We start from the raw sequence: 18,757 nt of genomic DNA, 5'->3' as shown, positions 1-18,757 counted from the left end.
GAAAGGACCAAACAGACAGCAGTCCAGCTGTCGTCACGTCCGTCACAGAACCCAGATACCTCCAAATTAAGTGACTTCCGAAAATTAAGTGAATTTTGAAAAGCAAAATTCTTTTTTTTGTTGTTGTTAACTTTTAAAGAAAATTATAGTTGTGTTAATTTCTGCTGTATAGCAAAGTGATTCAGTTACACAGGTATAGACATTTTTATGTTTCATAGTGTTTTCCATTATGGTTTATCATAGGACATTGGATATAGTTCCCGGTGCTGTGTAATCAGACCTTGTTGTGTATCTGTCCTATAGAATAGTTTGTGCCTGATGACCCCAAACTCCCAATCCATCCCTCCCCTACACTCCCTCTCCCTCAGCAGCCACAAGTCTGTTCTCTCTCTGAGTCTGTTCTTGCTTCCTAGATAAGTTCGTGTTGTATTTTAGATTCCACATGTAAGTGATACCATGTGGTATTTGTCTTTCTCTTTCTGACTTACTTCACTTAGTATGATAACCTCTGGGTTCATCCATGTTGCTGCAGGTGGCATTATTTCATACTCTTTTGTGGCTGAGTAGTATTCCAGTGCGTGTGTATACACACACCACATCTTCTTTATCCATTCATCCATCAATGGACATTTATGTTGTTTCCATTTCTGCAGAATTCTTAAAGGCAGCTTGTACCAGCTTTGTTACAGCAAGATGGTCCAGTGTCAATGAAAGCTAGGTGTCTTATCACCTATTCACACAATGATACATTACATAGATACATACGTGCATTCTGGAAAGAGCCAAAAGTGCCCCTTCGTTATGTGCATTCTCCACTTTTGGGCTTCCCTGGTGGCTCAGATGGTAAAAAAGCTGCCTGTAATGCAGGAGATCAGGATTTGACCCTTGAGTCAGGAAGATCTCCTAGTGAAGAGAATGGCAACCCACTCTAGTATTCTTCCCTGGAGAATTCCACGGACAGAGGAGCCTGGTAGGCTACAGTCTATGGGGTCACAAAGAGTCAAATCCAACTGAGTGACTATCACTTACTTTTTCTCCACCTTAATCAACCCAGCGTATGAACGAATGTCCTTTCTTGTTTTCTGATTCTGAGGTTTCATATGTAGAGGATGAAATCTTCAGAGGAGAAATAGGCATAGAAAACTAAATGTATAGAAGCTCTGTGTGTATCTTGCAGCAAGTTTCAAAGACACTCATTCTCCAAGGATGGATCTAATTGTGCAATACAGCTGAGCTAACAGCAGAATCCAGGTCGGGGAGATACATGAAAGGGGCTATGAACAGGCCAAAGCAGGGAGCTAGAAAAGGCTAAGATCAGGCCATGAATAACCGAAGCAGAGATCAAAACCTGTTTGTCTAGCTAAGCACATTTTACTCGTATGATAAGAATCAAGTATGATATTTTTAAGCAACTGGATTCTCTTAGTTTTTGGCTCATTTGTAAATTTATTCTACTTTTTTTTTTGGAGTGTGTGGTGGTATTATTTTGAAAGCTAACCTGGCAACTTAAGCAAGTATGTATACATCTACGGTCTCCATTGCCTTCTTTCTCCGCTGGGATTTCATGGGAAGAGTCCTGGGCTCTGTGCTGGAGGTGGGCCATCCCCATCTAGGTTCTTGCCATAACACACAGTGCAGACCAGTGTTTTCTGCTGGGCAGTGGTTTCCTGCATGTCGTGGGAGGAGGGCTGGAGTTCAAAGTCCTTTCCACCCTGATATTGTGCAGCTCTTTGTCCCACTGTCCGCCGAGGCAGAATTGTACACCCTGAGGCATCTTGCCCCACACAGCACATCACAGGCAAATTGCTCTGGACGCTGAAAGTGGAGGCGAGTTGGATTTCTAAGCACAGGAAGTAAAGGAGAGACTGATTTTGGCTTTGACCGATAAAAGCACCTTGAAAGGGCCTATGAGAAGGGATCTTGGGGATAACTCCTCCCAATGTTACAGGTGAGGAAATTCAGCCCCAGAAAGCACCCAGTATCTCCTTGAGCTTGGATGACAGGTTAAAACTCATTTTAGCCGAGTCCTCTCACTCTGCCATGCTGGCGTGCCTTTGCTTTTCCTCTCTCATTTTCCTGCTTTTACAATAGTGGAGATTGGCTCTTCGGTCATTATGCATAATATGAGCAACAAGCAGACAGAATTCTTTCAGGCACGGTCAGCAGACAGTAGGTATGGCCCATGTGTTGAGTATGTTTAGGAGGTCACGTGGTGGCTGAGTGTGGAGCAGCTGTGTTGGTTTTCTATGGCTCTACACTAGATCCCCACAAATCAGTGGCTTGAATCATCCATTCCTTCACCCACAGCTCTTTAGATGAGATGTCTGCACAGGGCATGATAGGGTTCTCTGCCAGGGACCTCCCTAAAATCCAGGTCTGGCCACTCTGTCGTCCAGAGATCAGCATCCTCTTCCGAGCTGAGGGCAGGACCCAGTGCTCTGGGGTCACAGGACTGAGGTCTCCATCTCCTGCTGGCTGTCAGCGGGGGCCGCTCTCTGCTCCCACAGGCCTCTCTCTCTTTCCTTGCCTCGTGGTTCCCCCGTCTGCAAAACCAGCAACTGAGAATCTCCCTCCCATCAGCCCCTTTCATGCCACAATCTCTCTCTCCCTGGGAAGAAGCCAGTCCCTTTTGAAGACTAGGGCTTCCCTGGTGGCTCAGCTGGTAAAGAATCCACCTGCAATGTGGGAGACCTAGGTTCAATCCCTGGGTTGGGAAGATGACCTGGAGAAGGGAAAGGCTACCCACTCCAGTATTCTGGCCTGGAGAATGGGGTCTCCATGGACTATGGTCCATGGGGTTTCAAAGAGTCGGACATGACTGAGCGACTTTCACTTCACTTTGAAATTAAAAGACACTTGCTTCTTGAAAGAAAAGCTATGACCAACCTAAACAGTATATTAAAAAGCAGAGCCATTACTTTGCCAACAAAGGTCCCTCTAATCAAAGCTATGGTTTTTTCAATAATCATGTGTGGATGTGAGAGTTGGGCTATAAAGAAAGCTGAGTGCCCAAGAATTGATGCTTTTGAACTGTGGTGTTGGAGAAAACTCTGAGAGTCCCTTGGACTGCAAGGAGATCCAACCAGTCCATCCTAAAGGAAATCAGTCCTGAATATTCATTGGAAGGACTGATGTTGAAACTGAAACTTCAATACTTTGGCCACCTGATGCGAAGAGCTGACTCATTGGGAAAGAACCTGATGCTGGGAAAGATTGAAGGCAGGTGGAAAAGGGAATGGACAGAGGATGAGGTAGTTGGATGGCATCACCGACTCAATGGTCATGAGTTTGAGCAAGCTCCGGGAGTTGGTGATGGACAGGGAAGCCTAGCGTGAAACAGTCCATGGGGTCGTCAAGAGTCGGACACGACTGAGCGACTGAAAGGAACTCAACTGACTGAACTTGAGACTAACCCTATTAGTTTAGGAACACTCAGATAATCTCCTTATCTTACAGTCAACAGATTTGGACCTTAATTACATCTGTAAAGTCCCTTCCCAGCAGTACTTTGATTAGAGTTTGCTTGCATAACTGGGAGAAAGTGTGTGTACACAGGGGTGGGGCAGGGGCCGTCATAACCTCCTGCCCTTGCAGAGGCTGAGAACAGAGTTTGAAAAGAAAGAGGAAAGAAAGTGATGTCACGCAGTCGTGTCTGACTCTTTGCAACCCCATTGACTGTAGCCTGCCAGGCTCCCCCGTCCATGGGATTTTCCAGGCTAGAATACTGGAGTGGGTTGCTGTCTCCAGAGTTTGAAAGGCTTGGAGATACTGTCTTCACCTGAAGGCCTGAAGTATGGATGCCCCATGAGATTGTGATTAGAGAGCTGAGGTTTGGAGCCAGGACACATCAGATCAGTAAGGAAACTTAGGACCTGGATTAGTGGGAGCCTTTAGGACGGACGGGCAAGTTACAAATGAGGGGGATATTCAGTCTGAGAGGTAACTTGTTTTAAGACTGGTGACTAGAATTATCAGCCAGAGAAAGCTATGGAATCAGGATAATAAGAGTGGGGTTTGTTGTTTGAGTATCTTTTTTTTTTTTTTAATCAATTCTGTGATCCACAAATTAGCTTGTACAAGAAAAGAAAGTCTCTTTGGTTGTGCCTCGGTGTGGGGTAAATAAAGAATTTTCTTACAGGAAAGGTTTCGGGGGTTAATTTTTAGTCCAGATTTCCTCCTGCAAACATCAAGTTGGAATTTGGACCAGATCTCTGAAGTTCCTCCCATCTCTGTTAGCCAGCAATTCTGTGATTCCATTACTAGAACAAAATGGAAGGGTTTTCTTTTAATGATAAAAATATCAGTGTTTGCTCCAGATAGGATTGTCTTTACTCATGGGAACTTTACCACCTTTTATCATTTTGCTCCTTTTTTTCTGTTGAAGTTTGCCTTCAGTATGATGTAATATATCCCTGCCAGTGAAAGCTGCCGAAGGGAGGGGACTGTGATCTCACTGCTGCTTGTTTAGCTCTGGTTAAATATTTTACCCTCTGGCATGTGTGTGTGTTTGTAGAACGACTGGACTTAGCAAGTACATTTGTAACTTCTGGTGTGTGTCTTTCTGGGTGAACAAACAGATACCAGCCTCATCTTTAATTAGTATTTGGGAGTGATGAATATTGGCTGAGAGTGAACCATCTGAATATGTCTGTCAAGGGAGGAGAGTGTGGGGATGGGGCATTTAACTCTACCAATAGCCTGCTTCCCTGGTGGCTCAGACGGTAAAGAATCTGCCTTCAATGAAGGAGACCTGGGTTCGATCCCTGGGTTGGGAAGATCCTCTGGAGAAGGAAATGGCAACCCACTCCAGTAGAGAATGCCTGGAGAATCCCCATGGACAGAGGAGCCGGGCGGGCTACAGACCACGGGGTCGCCAAGAGTCAGACACGACTAAGCGATTAAGCACACAGCCCTTCACCCTGGAGCAGCTGCCCTCCCCTGTGGGCAGATGGCGTAAAGAGCTGCCGGTCTGTGGGCTGCAGCCTGTTCAAACCGTGGTGGAGAATGAAGTGCCTTTTCCTGTGAAAATTCATCTGACCATAGACATACTTTTCATTCTACTTGGGAGGTGGAAGAATGAAGAGTCGAAAAACAAACTCTTGGATAGGGAGATCTTTTTTAAAAAAATGATTTTTTTTTTACTGACATACAAAGATAAGCATATAGCTCGGTGAATTTTCACCAGCCGAATACTGCCTTGTCATGAATGCCCAGATTTTTACAAACACAACATGATACATCCCCTAGACGCCCTTTCCTGTTCCCTCTCTGTCATTGCCCCTCCAGGGGTGACTACTGTCCTGACTTTGAAGAGTGTGGGTTAGCTTTGTCTGCTGGGGGTTCAGGTAAATGGAATTATGTGGTTATGAAGGCACTGGCAAGCCACTCCAGTACTCTTGCCTAGAAAATCCCATGGATGGAGGAGCCTGGTAGGCTGCAGTCCATGAGGTCGCTAAGGGTCGGACACGACTGAGCGACTTCACTTCCACTTTTCACTTTCACACATTGGAGAAGGAAATGGCAACCCACTCCAGTGTTCTTGCCTGGAGAATACCAGGGATGGGGGAGCCTGGTGGGCTTCCGTCTATGGGGTCGCACAGAGTCGGACACGACTGAAGTGACTTAGCAGTACTTGTGGTGTCTGACTTCTTCACTCATCATTGAGAGGCTGGCTTCTGTTGTGAAGCAAGTTTGCAAGTTGTGAAATAAATGTGGTTTCCCATGATTTAACTTTCAAAATCAAGATATTGAACAGATTGATACATTTTGAGATTGTCTTAAGTTAGGGGAATATAGCTAAGGTGAAGAAGGTTCTAGAGGGAAGATAACCTGGTACAACCCTTTTAGGGAACAAGTAAGTAATACATGTGACAGCAGGCTTACAAATGGTCAGTGTTTTCGCCTCAGTGTTTTCATTACTAGGGAGCCATCCTCAGAAAATAGGGAAACCTTTATACATGGGTAGAGTGCTTATTACAGTGCTATCTTCAGGAGTAAAAATATTATGGAAAGGCGGCCACACATTACATCCACAGACTACATTTCTTTAAAATAATGCATAGAAAGAATTTTTAAAGCTGTGATAACATGCTCCAAATACAGTGTTAAAATAATCAGGCTGTAAATGTATATTTAGCATGCTAGAAACTATTAGAGAAACAGGCATTTCCCGAAGGACGGAAAGAAAGTATAAAAAGCTGTCAACAGTGTTGTTCTTCATCTGGACGGTGGGGTTATGAGAGTTTCTTTTTTTCCCTATTCTTGGTCAGATTTTTTTTTTTCACTTCTAGTTTATATTCAGTTCAGTTCAGTTCAGTTGCTCAGTTGTGTCCGACTCTTTGCGACCCCATGAATCACAGCATGCCAGGCCTCCCTGTCCATCACCAACTCCCGGAGTTCACTCAAACTCATGTCCATCGAGTCGGTGATGCCATCCAGCCATCTCATTCTCTGTCGTCCCCATCTCCTCCCACCCCCAATCCTTCCCAGCATCAGAGTCTTTTCCAGTGAGTCAGCTTGTCGCATGAGGTGGAGTTTATAATTAGAAGTAAAAGTTTAAAAACTGTGAACACTGGCACACTCCTTAAGAATCAGCGATGTGTTTTCTTGGGGATGTTTTGGGCTTTGCAACAGAGTTGGCCCTCTGTGTCCATGATGCAGGGTGCCAACTGTATCTACTGTAGCCTGCCACTTTCTAGAAGGGACCAGAGCATCCATGGCATTTGTTTTCTGTGGACACTCCTGGAACAGTCCCCCATAGGTCTCAAGGAATAACTGGACATCCTCACCCACCGTGTGAACCGCACTGGTGACTCGCTGGCCAACTCAGCTTTTCTGGTTTTCTCTCTTGCCTCTTTTGTTAGGTCAGCTCAACTACCAGGCGGCCTCTCCTGACGAGGGCGCTCTCGTAAGCGCCGCCAGGAACTTCGGCTTTGTCTTCCTCGCCAGGACCCAGAACACGATCACCATCAGTGAGCTGGGCACGGAGAGGACCTACCATGTTCTCGCCCTTTTAGACTTCAACAGTGACCGGAAGCGGATGTCTATAATTGGTAGGTCTCCCTCCGAGTATGTCTGTTACTCATTCACTGAGATGCTGCCTCTTGCACATTTTATTTAGCAACACCAGGATAAAACAGGCAATGAATGAGCCCCTTGGCTCCTGGAGGACTTCCGCAGACTTGTTGAAACTAGTGTTTCCTCGCTTCATTCTACACGATGTCCATCACTCAAAGGGACAAACCGCAGTAGATCTGAGTCTTGCATCACATCTTCAAGGATATGGGCTGTCAGCTGTCAGCTGGGTGGTGGCTCCATCCGTGGCTGATAGACCCACAGCATGAGCTTTTCTATCATGAGCTGCTCCACGCATTTCTGCTGGGGCCTCGTGGGATGTCAGGGACGGGAAAAGAGTAGCAGGAGGACAGCGAGGCTCTGCTTCCAAATGAAACTCCTCCCTCTGGCTCAGGCACAACTTACCAGGAACCCAAGAAGAAACAATGATCGCTTCCTGATACTGAAGTGTTTTACGTTCGTAGTTTGAAATCACTGTGAACTTACAGAAAACTTGCAAGAACGCTTTAAAGAACCCTGTAGTTTCTTCCGTGTCCAGTTGTCAGTGTTGGTCACAGGCTCTTTGTCATTGTCGTTTATAGCTTCTTGTTTTCCGAACCATTTGAGAGTCGATTAAGGCCACTGAGGTCTAATGTCCCTTTCCCCCAAATAATTAGTATTTCTTAAGATCAAGAAACTTCACTTATTGTTATGTCCAGTATGGTGATCAGAATCAGAAAACTCAACATTGCAATGCTATTATCTAATCTATAGAGCGCTTTCAAATTTCACCAGGGATTTTCTTTGTGAGTCAGGACTCCACCCAAGGTGCCACATTGCATTCAGCGATCATTACTCTGGTCTCCTTAATTCTGTGAGAGTTCCCCAACCTGAGTTTGATCTTCTGCACATGGACAGTTTTGAAAAGCACAGGGCTGTTACCTGGCGGGAAGTCCCTCAGTTTGGGTCTGTCTGATGTTCCCTCATGACTAGATGCAGATGGTGCCCTGTTGGCAGGAAGGGTACCTAGATTGGTGCCGTGACCTTCCCAGCACAGCATATCAGAAGGTACATGATTGTGACGTCTATAAGATTTTCCACCATGAGACTGACTTTTTAAATTTTAGTTTTTAATTGGAGCATAAGCAGTGTACAATGTTGTGTTAGTTTATGCTGCACAACAATGTGATTCAGCTCTCAGTTCAGTTCAGTTGCTCAGTCGTGTCCGACTCTCTGCGACCCCATGAATCACAGCACGCCAGGCCTCCCTGTCCATCACCAAATCCCGGAGTTCACTCAAACTCATGTCCATCAAGTCAGTGATGCCATCCAGCCATCTCATTCTCTGTCGTCCCCTTCTCCTCCTGCCCCCAATCCTTCCCAGCATCAGAGTCTTTTCCAGTGAGTCAACTCGTCACATGAGGTGGCCAAAGTATTGGAGTTTCAGCTTTAGCATCAGTCCTTCCAATGAACACCCAGGATTGATCTCCTTTAGAATGGACTGGTTGGATCTCCTTGCAGTCCCAGGCTACAAGTGTACACATATTCCCTCCCTCTTGGCCTCCCTCCCACCCTGCTGTCCCAGCCGTCGAGGGCAGCGCAGAGCTGGGCCCCTGTGCTGTGCAGCAGGTTCCCGTGAGCTGTTCACTGTACACGTGGTAGCGTGTGTATGTCAGTGCTGCTCCCAGCTCATCCCACCCTCCCCTCCCCTCCCCCACCACGTCTGGAGGCCTGTTCTTTTTGCAGGGCAGGAACAGAGATTGCCTTTTTAACCAATACATAGGTTTAACTGCTTCCTGGTTTAGTCTGATCTGACTGATACTATTACTGAGTTAATTGATTAGTCTCATTTTACTGAGTGCTTCCTGTGGGCCTAACACCGATCTGGGCTGATGATCATGCCTGGCATCTACCTTAAGAGAACTTAAAATCTAGTTAGTGGTGAAACATATAATGCAATTAAATTACTGCAGAGATAAAAAAAAAGCCAAGAAAATGGTCATAAGGAGTCATGTTAATGGTCTGAGAATTAAAGGCAGTGAGTGTTGTGGATTTATAGAAAAGAAGGATTTCTACTGGCTGGCATGGACAAAGAAGTCTATATGGAAAAAACCAACACACAGTAGGGAGCCAATAAATATTTGCTGAAAGAATAAGCAAGCATATGGAAAACTGAGCTGACTAAAGGAGTCTTTATTTCACTACTGCATTCTATGTAGGCTTACCAATTGTTGACAGGAACATTTTTCTAGGTCCATTGCTTATTTTGAACTAATTAGGAATGATTAACACTGTAACCCTTCAGGAGATTAACTGTATAGTTTTAAGAAATCAAACATTAACTTGATTATTGGCTTTTCCTTCTCTCGCTGCTAGTAAGAACCCCAGAAGGCAGTATCAGGCTCTACTGTAAGGGTGCCGACACTGTGATTTACGAACGGTTACATCGAGTGAACCCTACGAAACAAGAAACGCAGGATGCCCTGGATGTAAGTCTCACTTCCACTCTTCGTGCCATGGATTCCAAACTTACTTTTTAGGACTATCTCTGAAGCTGGAGTGAAAACTTTGTGTTACCTGTTGACCCTTCTGTTGTCTTGGTGTAGTTTGAGTGGAAAGGGCACCCAAGTAGGACTATGGCAGGCTGGTTCTGATTCTGCCACAGAGGCTGACTTCCTAGGAAACGAGCTCGGTGCATCTAGGTCGGCAGGACCTGCAGGTCTGACCCAGGAGAAAGGCTGGTCTTTCTTCCGGGGACCTTAAGCGAGTTACATAACCATCCTGGGCTCTATCTGTGTGGCCTCCAAGAATTCCAGTGTCCTACGTACAGTGAAGTCAAGAAAACGTTCCTATAGGATGGGGCATGGGAAAGCAGTCCACTGGAAGTCGATGTCTTCGTTAGAGAATCAGTTTGGTCTTCGTTACTTCAAACTTGCTATTTTAGGGGATGATGTGGTTGCAAGAGAGTCAGACACGCATGAGCAGCCAAGCACGCACACATGTGCTTGGTTCAGTGGTACTGCAGTTCTTCAGAATGCTTCTGGAAATCTGAGACTTGTATACCCACCCACCCTCATATTGTTTTGTTTTTATATAATGATGGCAGTGAAGTCTGGGGGATGAATCATTAATTGCCTGCATAAACTATCCCCGTATGGGGATAGTGCATACATGGAGGGTTGGTGCAAGGGAAAGCAACTTGCACAGTCCCCAGCACTCAGGCAGTGCTCAGTAAAGGTGTCTTTTTTCCCTCCACTTGAAGGGTCTGAGTTTGGGGGCCAAAGGTCCTTCAGAAAAACTCCGATGAATATATTGTTTACTAAGTGGGGTCACATTTTAAGGTTATATGTGTGTTGCTGAAGCAGTTACAGTGGGTAATTCCTCATGAGAATTTGAACAAGGGCGGCCTAATCATGCAGAACTTGCCAAAGAGTCTTTGAAAGCAAACCCTCACTTGGGTGAAACAGTTCAGTATTTTGACTAGACAAGATGTGATTGTGAAGTAATGAAACATTTTTACTGGTTCACATTTAAGCTATTTAAAATGGCTTAAATCTGTTCGCCATGATTAAAATTTACAGACCTTTTTCATGAAAATGTTTTATCTCAGCTTTAACAATGGCTCATGTCTTTCAGAATTGGTTGAGAGTTCATAGTCTTTGAACTTGTAACCATTTGTGGGAACAAATTGTAAAGTCATCAGGCCTGGTTTACAAAACCTTTATACCACAAGGCACAATCCTTGGTCTCTTATTAACTTAGTTGTTAAGGGTTTTTTGTTCATTCTCATGACTTGATTTACAAGAAAGTTATACTTTTCCCTTTAATTCAGTTCAGTTCAGTTCAGTTGCTCAGTCGTGTCCGACTCCCTGCGACCCCATGAATCACAGCATGCCAGGCCTCCCTGTCCATCACCAACTCCCGGAGTTCACTCAAAATCATGTCCATCGAGTCGGTGATGCCATCCAGCCATCTCATTCTCTGTCGTCTCCGTCTCCTCCCGCCCCCAATCCCTCCTAGCATCAGACTCTTAGGGAACTACAAATAAACAGCCCAAAGATTTTGAGAATACTTAGGAAAACAAAGTATTAATATTCGTTTACTCGTCTCTGTGGAATGTATGTGTACAGAATCATTTCTCAGTCTCTTTTTAAATTATCTTATTGTGTTACTGCAAAATGAGATTTCAAACTTACATAAAAATAACTGTTCTTTGGGTGGTTGCATTATCTTTTAAATTAAACAGATCTTTGCAAGTGAGACTCTTAGAACACTGTGCCTTTGCTATAAGGAAATTGAAGAAAAAGAATTTGAAGAATGGAATAAAAAGTTTATGGCTGCCAGTGTAGCCTCAACCAACCGGGACGAAGCTCTGGATAAAGTATATGAGGAGATTGAAAAAGATTTAATTGTGAGTTTTAACCTTTGTAACTTTCCCCTTGATATTCTGAACAGAATTGGAAATCTTATTAAGTTTTATTACATTTTTGTCTCACTCGTGAAATACAATTCAAACTGTAGTATTTGAAACTGGTACAGTGGAACTCAGTCATTTGAGTTTTTTTCAGCAAGCAAAATAGCAGTTGCCATTATGAGAAAACAAATGACAGAAAACACTATAAGATTCTGATTCTATTATTTTTACATCACTTATTAAAATTCATTTTATACAATAATGAGCCAGCATATACTTATTACACTATGAGAATTACCGAGATGATTTATATTGTGAAAAATCTTGAAATAAGAAAAATACACCATTCATAGAGACTTTCCAAAGTTTAATATTTATTGTTATAGAGTTTTGATGAAAAGGAGATGTTCAACAGATAGTGAATGTTGACCTTTAGCAAAAGAAGTTGGTTTGTATCCATGTGAAGTAGTATACACACAACAAAATTATATATTTTTAATGTCCTTGATTGGTACTTGATTTTTGTCTTGGTGAATTACTGTAAGGAAAAAGACTTTGGCTGCTTGGTTTTTGGTGAATTGGAACACGGCAGCCTTCCCAGTTAATGCTGGCCGCTGGCCCCTGTAGTGCAGCAGCTGGGGTGTATTTAGCCCATCTGCTTTTTACAGATTGGAAGACTGCAAATACAGAACATTTTTGGCTTATTTGCTAATTCCTTTCTGTGAATGTACATTCCAGCTATTAGGAGCAACAGCTATTGAAGACAAGCTACAAGATGGAGTCCCAGAAACCATTTCAAAACTTTCAAAAGCTGACGTTAAGATCTGGGTGCTCACTGGAGACAAAAAGGGTAAGTCAGTTTGCAGGGAAGCCTATCTGTTAATTCACAAATATCCATAGCTCCTGTCTCCCCTGCTCAAGGTGACCTTCTCAGACTTCCCATCCTGCACAAGCACTGTCTGTTTCTCTGGGGCACAGATGCTTTCCGTAAGAAATCCTTCTGTGTTACTCCAGCCCACCCTGACTGCCTTCTTCCTGAGATTCCCTCGGTGGCGGAGTTTCTTCCTCGTAACTGAGCTCCTGCTCATGTCCTGCTGGCTGTGTTCAGTCTTCTCTCTCTGCCTGACATGGGCTCCTGTCCTCAAAGGGCCAGCCCTCTGGTCCCGTCTGTCCTCCCCAGCACCGTACCGTCTGTTGGGCAGACAGCAGAGGAGCATAACATGCTGAACAGCAGCTTTGGTTTTCTTACCTCTTTTATTGCTTAAAAATTATAATTTTATCCCCACAGGAAAATTCTAATTTTTAAATCCAGAGCTCAACAAGGAGTTGATTGTTGTGTTATCGTTTCTGTTGATTTTTTTTACTCCAGAAGCCTTCCGTGGGAAACTAGATCATTTGTCTTACCCTGACATTGTTGATGGATTACACACTTTGATAAGCTAAGGAATTAAGTCCTGACCTCAAACAAGTGGGGGTGGAAAAGGGGAGAAAATGTCCAGTAGGAGCCACATGTGAGGGTTTGTGGAAATGGTTACCCTTCCCACCTTGTGTGTGTGTTAGTCACTCAGTCCTGTCTGACTCTGCGACCCCATGGACTGTAGCCCACCAGACTCCTCTCTCCATGGAATTCTCCAGGTGAGAATACTGGAGTGGGTTGCCATTCCTTTCTCCAGGGGATCTTCCCGACCTAGATTAAACCACATGAACTAGATGTGTTCAGTAGTTCAATTAACATTGATTTTATTAAATAACCAGCTTACACATTTGATATTATAGCATATTTCATTATTAAAAACGTCTCGACCAGACTTTGACTTATTAGACTTTTTACAGAGAAAAGGATTTATTTTCCTTTAGTGATGTCTAGACATTGCTACAAAAAAAAGTCAAAAAGTGTATTTGATTGAATCTGGTTGTTTTATTAATTGAAAAAGTCATTACTAGATGAAGCCCATTATTAAATTCATCAGTAGGAATGACATTTGGCTTCATTTTTTTCTGTTGTAGAAACTGCTGAAAATATAGGATTTGCCTGTGAACTTCTTACTGAAGATACCACTATCTGCTACGGGGAAGATATCAGGTGAGTAAAGGGCCTGCAGTGAGAATATGTCACATCTCATTTTTATAAAAACAAGACTGGACGGTAGACACAGATAGACACTGGAGCTACAGCGTGTCACTTGCGACATTTTCCTCAAGTTTAAGTGAAGCAGGAGACGACAGGCAGCTCCAAGTCACCACACTTCAGCCTTCTGTTGTAGTGAAACTTGAGGCCTTACTTGCCCCTTCAGGGGCTGTTTTTCTGTATTCCTTGGAAGCCCTCAGCACTTGCCTGCTGAGAAAGGAAGTGAGCTTGAGACATCACTGACGAATTATGAATTAGATTTCATATTTTTTCTCTCCCAGCCTTTAGTGGTTTGTCTTTATCACTCCTTATTTTCAACTTGAAAATGAGAAGTTAATGTGGAAAAAGAACAGTAGCTACCGCATCTCCTAGTGCAGTGGTTCTCAAGCGGGGTGGGGGACGCGGGGACTCTGCCTTCCAGGGATCATCTGGTGATGTCTGAAGACATCTTTGGTTGTCGCAGTGGGGAAGGAGGGGTGCTCCTGGCTTCTTGTGGGGCAGTGGCCAGGGGTGCTGCGAAACATCCTACAGTACCTATAACAGCCACATATAACAAAGAATCAACTAGTCTATGCCGTCAGTAGTGCCAGGTTGGGAAACCCGTTCTTAAAGGTGAAGACTAAAGGCTCTATGTGTGTAAGACGGAAAATCCTGGCTGAGAATTAGGAGGCCTGAGTCCTCACTGCATTTTCCCCATCAGCTTGTTGCAGGCAAATCACATTATCTGTCTCGAACTTAATTTCCTTGTTTGTTAACATGAAGAGATTGGGTATTTACAGTCCCTTTTACTCCAGAATTCCATAACTCATTTTTATATCACACGAGTGAGCTGTATGTGGTCTTCTCAATAATTTGTTGATGGAAAACACAGAGGATAACTCAAAGGCAGACATAACTTTATGTGGAAATAAGGTTTTTACCTGCCCAACAGTGGTCAGTGTGATAGCACACTAGGGCTCACCCCAGTATATTATAATTCTGATCAAGACTGCCTTCCTTCTGTTGCTTGCAAACACATTTTCAACTGTATCTTCTTTCAGCCACCTTTGGCAAATAATAAAGTACCCAGAACATGGTGCCTCTGTGGTAGAGGAGTCAAGACTTAGTAATGGTATATGTCACTTGATTTAAAAAATGGGCAAAAGACTTGAATAGGTGTTTCTCCAAAGAGACGTATAAATGGCCAATAAGCATATGAAATAATGCTCAACATCACTAATCACTACAGAAATGCAAATTAAAACCACAGTTTTACCTAACATTGATTTAGGATGGCTAGTATTTTAAAAACACAGAAAATAGTGTTTGTACAAGTATATGGAAAATTGGAACCTTTGTGCACTGCTGGTGAATTTAAAATGGTGCAGTCACTGTGGAAAACAGCATGATGGCTCCTCAAAGCATTGTAAAATAGCATTATCATGATCCAGCAGTCCCAATTCTCTGTATCTATCCCAACGAACGAAAAGCAGGGACTTGCACAGATATTTGCACACCCATGTTCACAGTGGCATCAATCACAATAGCCAAGAGATGGAAGCAGCGCAAGGCTTCGCTGACGGACGAATGGATGAACAAAATGTGCTCTATCCATACGGTGGAATACTGGGGCTTCCCTAGTGGCTCAGACGGTAAAGGATCTGCCTGCAGTGCAGGATATTACTCAGCTTTAAAAGGGAAGAACGTTTTGACATATGCTACAACATGAATGAACCTTGAGAACAGTGAAAGGAGCCACTAGTAACTGAAATAAACCAATTACAAAAAGGCACATTCTGCATGATTCCATTATGGGCGTTACCTGGGGTGGCCATATTCATGGAAACGGAAAGTCAAGAGGTGGTTACCAGGAGCTGGGGGAAGGGGAAATAGGGAGTTGGTATTTAATGAGTATGGAGTTTCATTTTGAAAGATGAAAAAATTCTGGAGATTAGCAATGTGAATATAGGTACTACTACTGAACTGTATACTCAGATAGTTAAAGATGATAACTTTTATGCTAATGTGTTTTTTATTGTTATTTTTAAAAGATTGTATGTCAAAATTATCTCCCAACCAAGGGCGTGTTCATGGGCTTATACAAGCTTACATTTCCCCCCAGTGCTCTTCTTCATACAAGGATGGAAAACCAGAGGAACAGAGGGGGAGTCTATGCAAAATTCGTACCCCAAGTGTATGAACCTTTTTTTCCATCTGGTGGAAACCGTGCCTTAATAATCACTGGTTCTTGGTTGGTATGTATCATTAGCATCTCTCTCTTTGGCTCAAACTAAAGCAGGTCATCTTGAACCAATTTTAGATGGTTTCATATTAATTACCAATGTTAAAATCTGTTAGCCTGTAAGTGAAAGGGCAATTTCCTAAGCCTGAGAGTTAATATCATATGATACATAAGTGATGCATACAATAATATATGATATATATAATATTATTATATGTATATGCTACATATTATATGATCATATTATATGTAATATTATCATATGATATAAACTGGTAGCAGTGGTTACTACTAGTTTGTCAACTAAGAAATTTTTAATGTTCTCCATTGTACATTTTAAATTCTTCTATAATTTTATAGTAAATATTTAATCAGAACAATATCATCAGTGACGTGGCCCCAGAATTATCCCTCAGATGATTAAAATCTTGGGAATGGCACTCTTGATATAAAACCCCAAACAGACTATAATCCTTTCCCCTCCTTAATTTCACAGAATGAAATCCTTCTCGAGAAAAAGTCCAAGAGAAGTAAGATTCTGAAGCTGAAGTTCCCCAGGACGGAAGAAGAGAGGCGGCTGCGGACACAGAGCATGAGGAAGCTGGAAGTGAAGAAGGAACAGCAGCAGCGGAACTTCGTGGACCTGGCCTGCGAGTGCAGCGCGGTCATCTGCTGCCGCGTCACCCCCAAGCAGAAGGCCATGGTGGTGGACCTGGTGAAGCGGTACAAGAAGGCCATCACGCTGGCCATCGGGGACGGCGCCAACGACGTCAACATGATCAAAAGTGAGTCTCGCCCACAGGCCAGGGCCACCCGAGCTGCCAGAAAGGACATGGCAGGACCCTTTCAGGGGTTGGTCGCTTTCATCATCTGGGCTTTCATAAATCAGACCTTCGACAAAGGCACTCACCTGTGATGACGGCACTTGTGACCCTGCCCTCAGGAAGCTTACAGTCTATCTAGTAGGGGAGTGCAGCAGGCATGACTATGTATTATACACGGTGCCAAGTTTCAGGTTGGCCAAACAGGCCAAAAAGCTTGATCAGATTTTTCCATAACGTCTAATGGAAAAACCCACACAAACTCTTTAGCTAACCCAGTAGATGAGTTTCATGTGGGTGGCCTTATCCTTGTTTCCTTCTGTTGCATATGTTTGGATTTGGTTTTTTGTTTTCTCTTGCTGCTTCTCCTCCTATATTTCTTTAGGGTTTATTGAAAACCCTACTATATAGTAAGTTTTGCAAAAATCTCTGCTGAGCTTGGCATAAATTGTTGAATTCTGTTATTTGTTTGGGGAATATTACTCTCCCACACCTAAGCATTGTTTTCTGGGGCTTTCTTCTTGCTGTTGGTAAACTGTTGAACTTCACTATTGAGTGACCGCGTGTGAGCTCAGCATAACACACACTTGGCATTGAAGCAAAGTTCCAGTGTGGCCACAACATTCTCCTGACCTCCCAAGGTCTTTTGCCTGTTAGAGGACCCTAGGTACCCACAAATGAAAGGATTGAGTCCTGTCTTGTGGAAATAGTTTTGCTGGTATTAAAGCATTCGGAACCAGATCCACATCAGTATGTCTGAATCCTGGTCCTTTTGTTTCCCTGTAGAACTTGTAAGGGGTATCATACTTGTAATGAAAATGCCTGAATGAGATCTAAATACTTGTGTTCATCCTAATACCAACATGCTGTGTCACCCTGGGTTCATGCTCAGGCATCAGCTTTCTCATTTGTGAACAAGAAAATTGTCTCTGATGTCACCTCTAGGTTTGTGATATTAAGATGAACAATCCATGGCATGTATGCACATGTCCTGTAGTGCTGGGTAGCTTAAATGGATTATGTATATAACTAGACTTTGAATTCAGCCAATTTTGTAACTCATGTGTCTCTTTCTTTCCTTAGAGTCTCTTTCTCCTCCTCCTTGATGTATACTAAGAATATTCCAACTTTATCTTCCTCAACAGGAGTCGGCTCTATCATGTACGTCTTCTTGCTTCTTTACCGTGTGTGTCTGTGGCTTCTATCAGTTTAATTTCTCTGCACTGTTTTGCACATGCTCATCCTGCCACGCGAATGGCATTTCTTGCTCTGAATCGGGTGTTTCTTTCCTCTGCAGCTAGTTCTAGATTATTTTCCATTACGTACCTTAATATAAATACCTCTGCCAAAAAAGTAACTCAAACATGATTTTTCTTCAGTTATAGCAAAGACTTCTAGATACTGGGGAAAGGGGATTCCCTTACAGACTTACCATCTGACTATGTGAGAGACTTGAAAGCTCTTGTTCCTCTGGGCTCACTGCTGCTGCTGCTAAGTCACCTCAGTCGTGTCCGACTCTGTGTGACCCCATAGACGGAAGCCCACCAGGCTCCCCCGTCCCTGGGATTCTCCAGGCAAGAACACTGGAGTGGGTTGCCATTTCCTTCTCCAATGTGTGAAAGCGAAAACTAGTTGATAGCAAAAGGGATCACAGAGAGTCGGCATAGATGAATCTCCTAGAGACTGTTTTTTCATTAGCAGTTTTAAGCATTTTATTAAGCTGTGTTATATGGTAGATGCTTTTATATATAATGTAGGAGGCATCCTTTTGGGATGAAAGTCAGAGAATCTCAGGTCTCCTTGGAAGTCTGTAGCTTAATCCAAGTATTGTTAAGTACCTCTTTGTGAAAACTGTTCTCTCTTTTACCTGCATCAGGAACAAGGCATAGAAAGAAATCGTTGTCTATAAAGTAGTACAGTGGAATTTAAGTGTCTAAAAAAATCTGACCATTTCCTAATATGTTTCATGGTTAGTGGTGTAGTCCAGTAGAAGTGGAGGGAATTGCAGTCCACCAGTTTGCCCCTAGCAAGGACCCAGGGACCCTCAGGGGCTGCCCTCTCCCTCCTTTGTGCCTGAAGATGGCTGGGAGGTGGTGTTTTACTTGGCCGAAACCCTGAGA

At 43.5% G+C, this 18,757-nt stretch overlaps 1 protein-coding gene across 1 annotated transcript in view; it reads left to right on the top strand.

Annotated features, from left to right (window-relative positions):
• ATP8B1 (ATPase phospholipid transporting 8B1) overlaps window positions 1-18,757 on the top strand; it is a 113,164-nt gene that overhangs the window by 82,371 nt on the left and 12,036 nt on the right. The window contains exons 16-22 of the mRNA XM_055417434.2: window positions 6,864-7,052; window positions 9,430-9,542; window positions 11,300-11,464; window positions 12,206-12,317; window positions 13,475-13,550; window positions 15,697-15,829; window positions 16,313-16,601. Of these exons, the coding sequence (XP_055273409.1) occupies window positions 6,864-7,052; window positions 9,430-9,542; window positions 11,300-11,464; window positions 12,206-12,317; window positions 13,475-13,550; window positions 15,697-15,829; window positions 16,313-16,601 (1,077 nt within the window). The remainder of the gene's footprint in view (window positions 1-6,863; window positions 7,053-9,429; window positions 9,543-11,299; window positions 11,465-12,205; window positions 12,318-13,474; window positions 13,551-15,696; window positions 15,830-16,312; window positions 16,602-18,757) is intronic.

The sequence above is a fragment of the Moschus berezovskii genome, chromosome 28 (genome assembly GCF_049115385.1).
Source record: "Moschus berezovskii isolate FMDL1 chromosome 28, NW_MosBer_1.0, whole genome shotgun sequence".
Taxonomy (NCBI): domain Eukaryota; kingdom Metazoa; phylum Chordata; class Mammalia; order Artiodactyla; family Moschidae; genus Moschus; species Moschus berezovskii.
The sequence above is the reverse complement of the archived record's forward strand: the minus strand, read 5'-3'. Positions and strand labels throughout refer to the sequence as shown.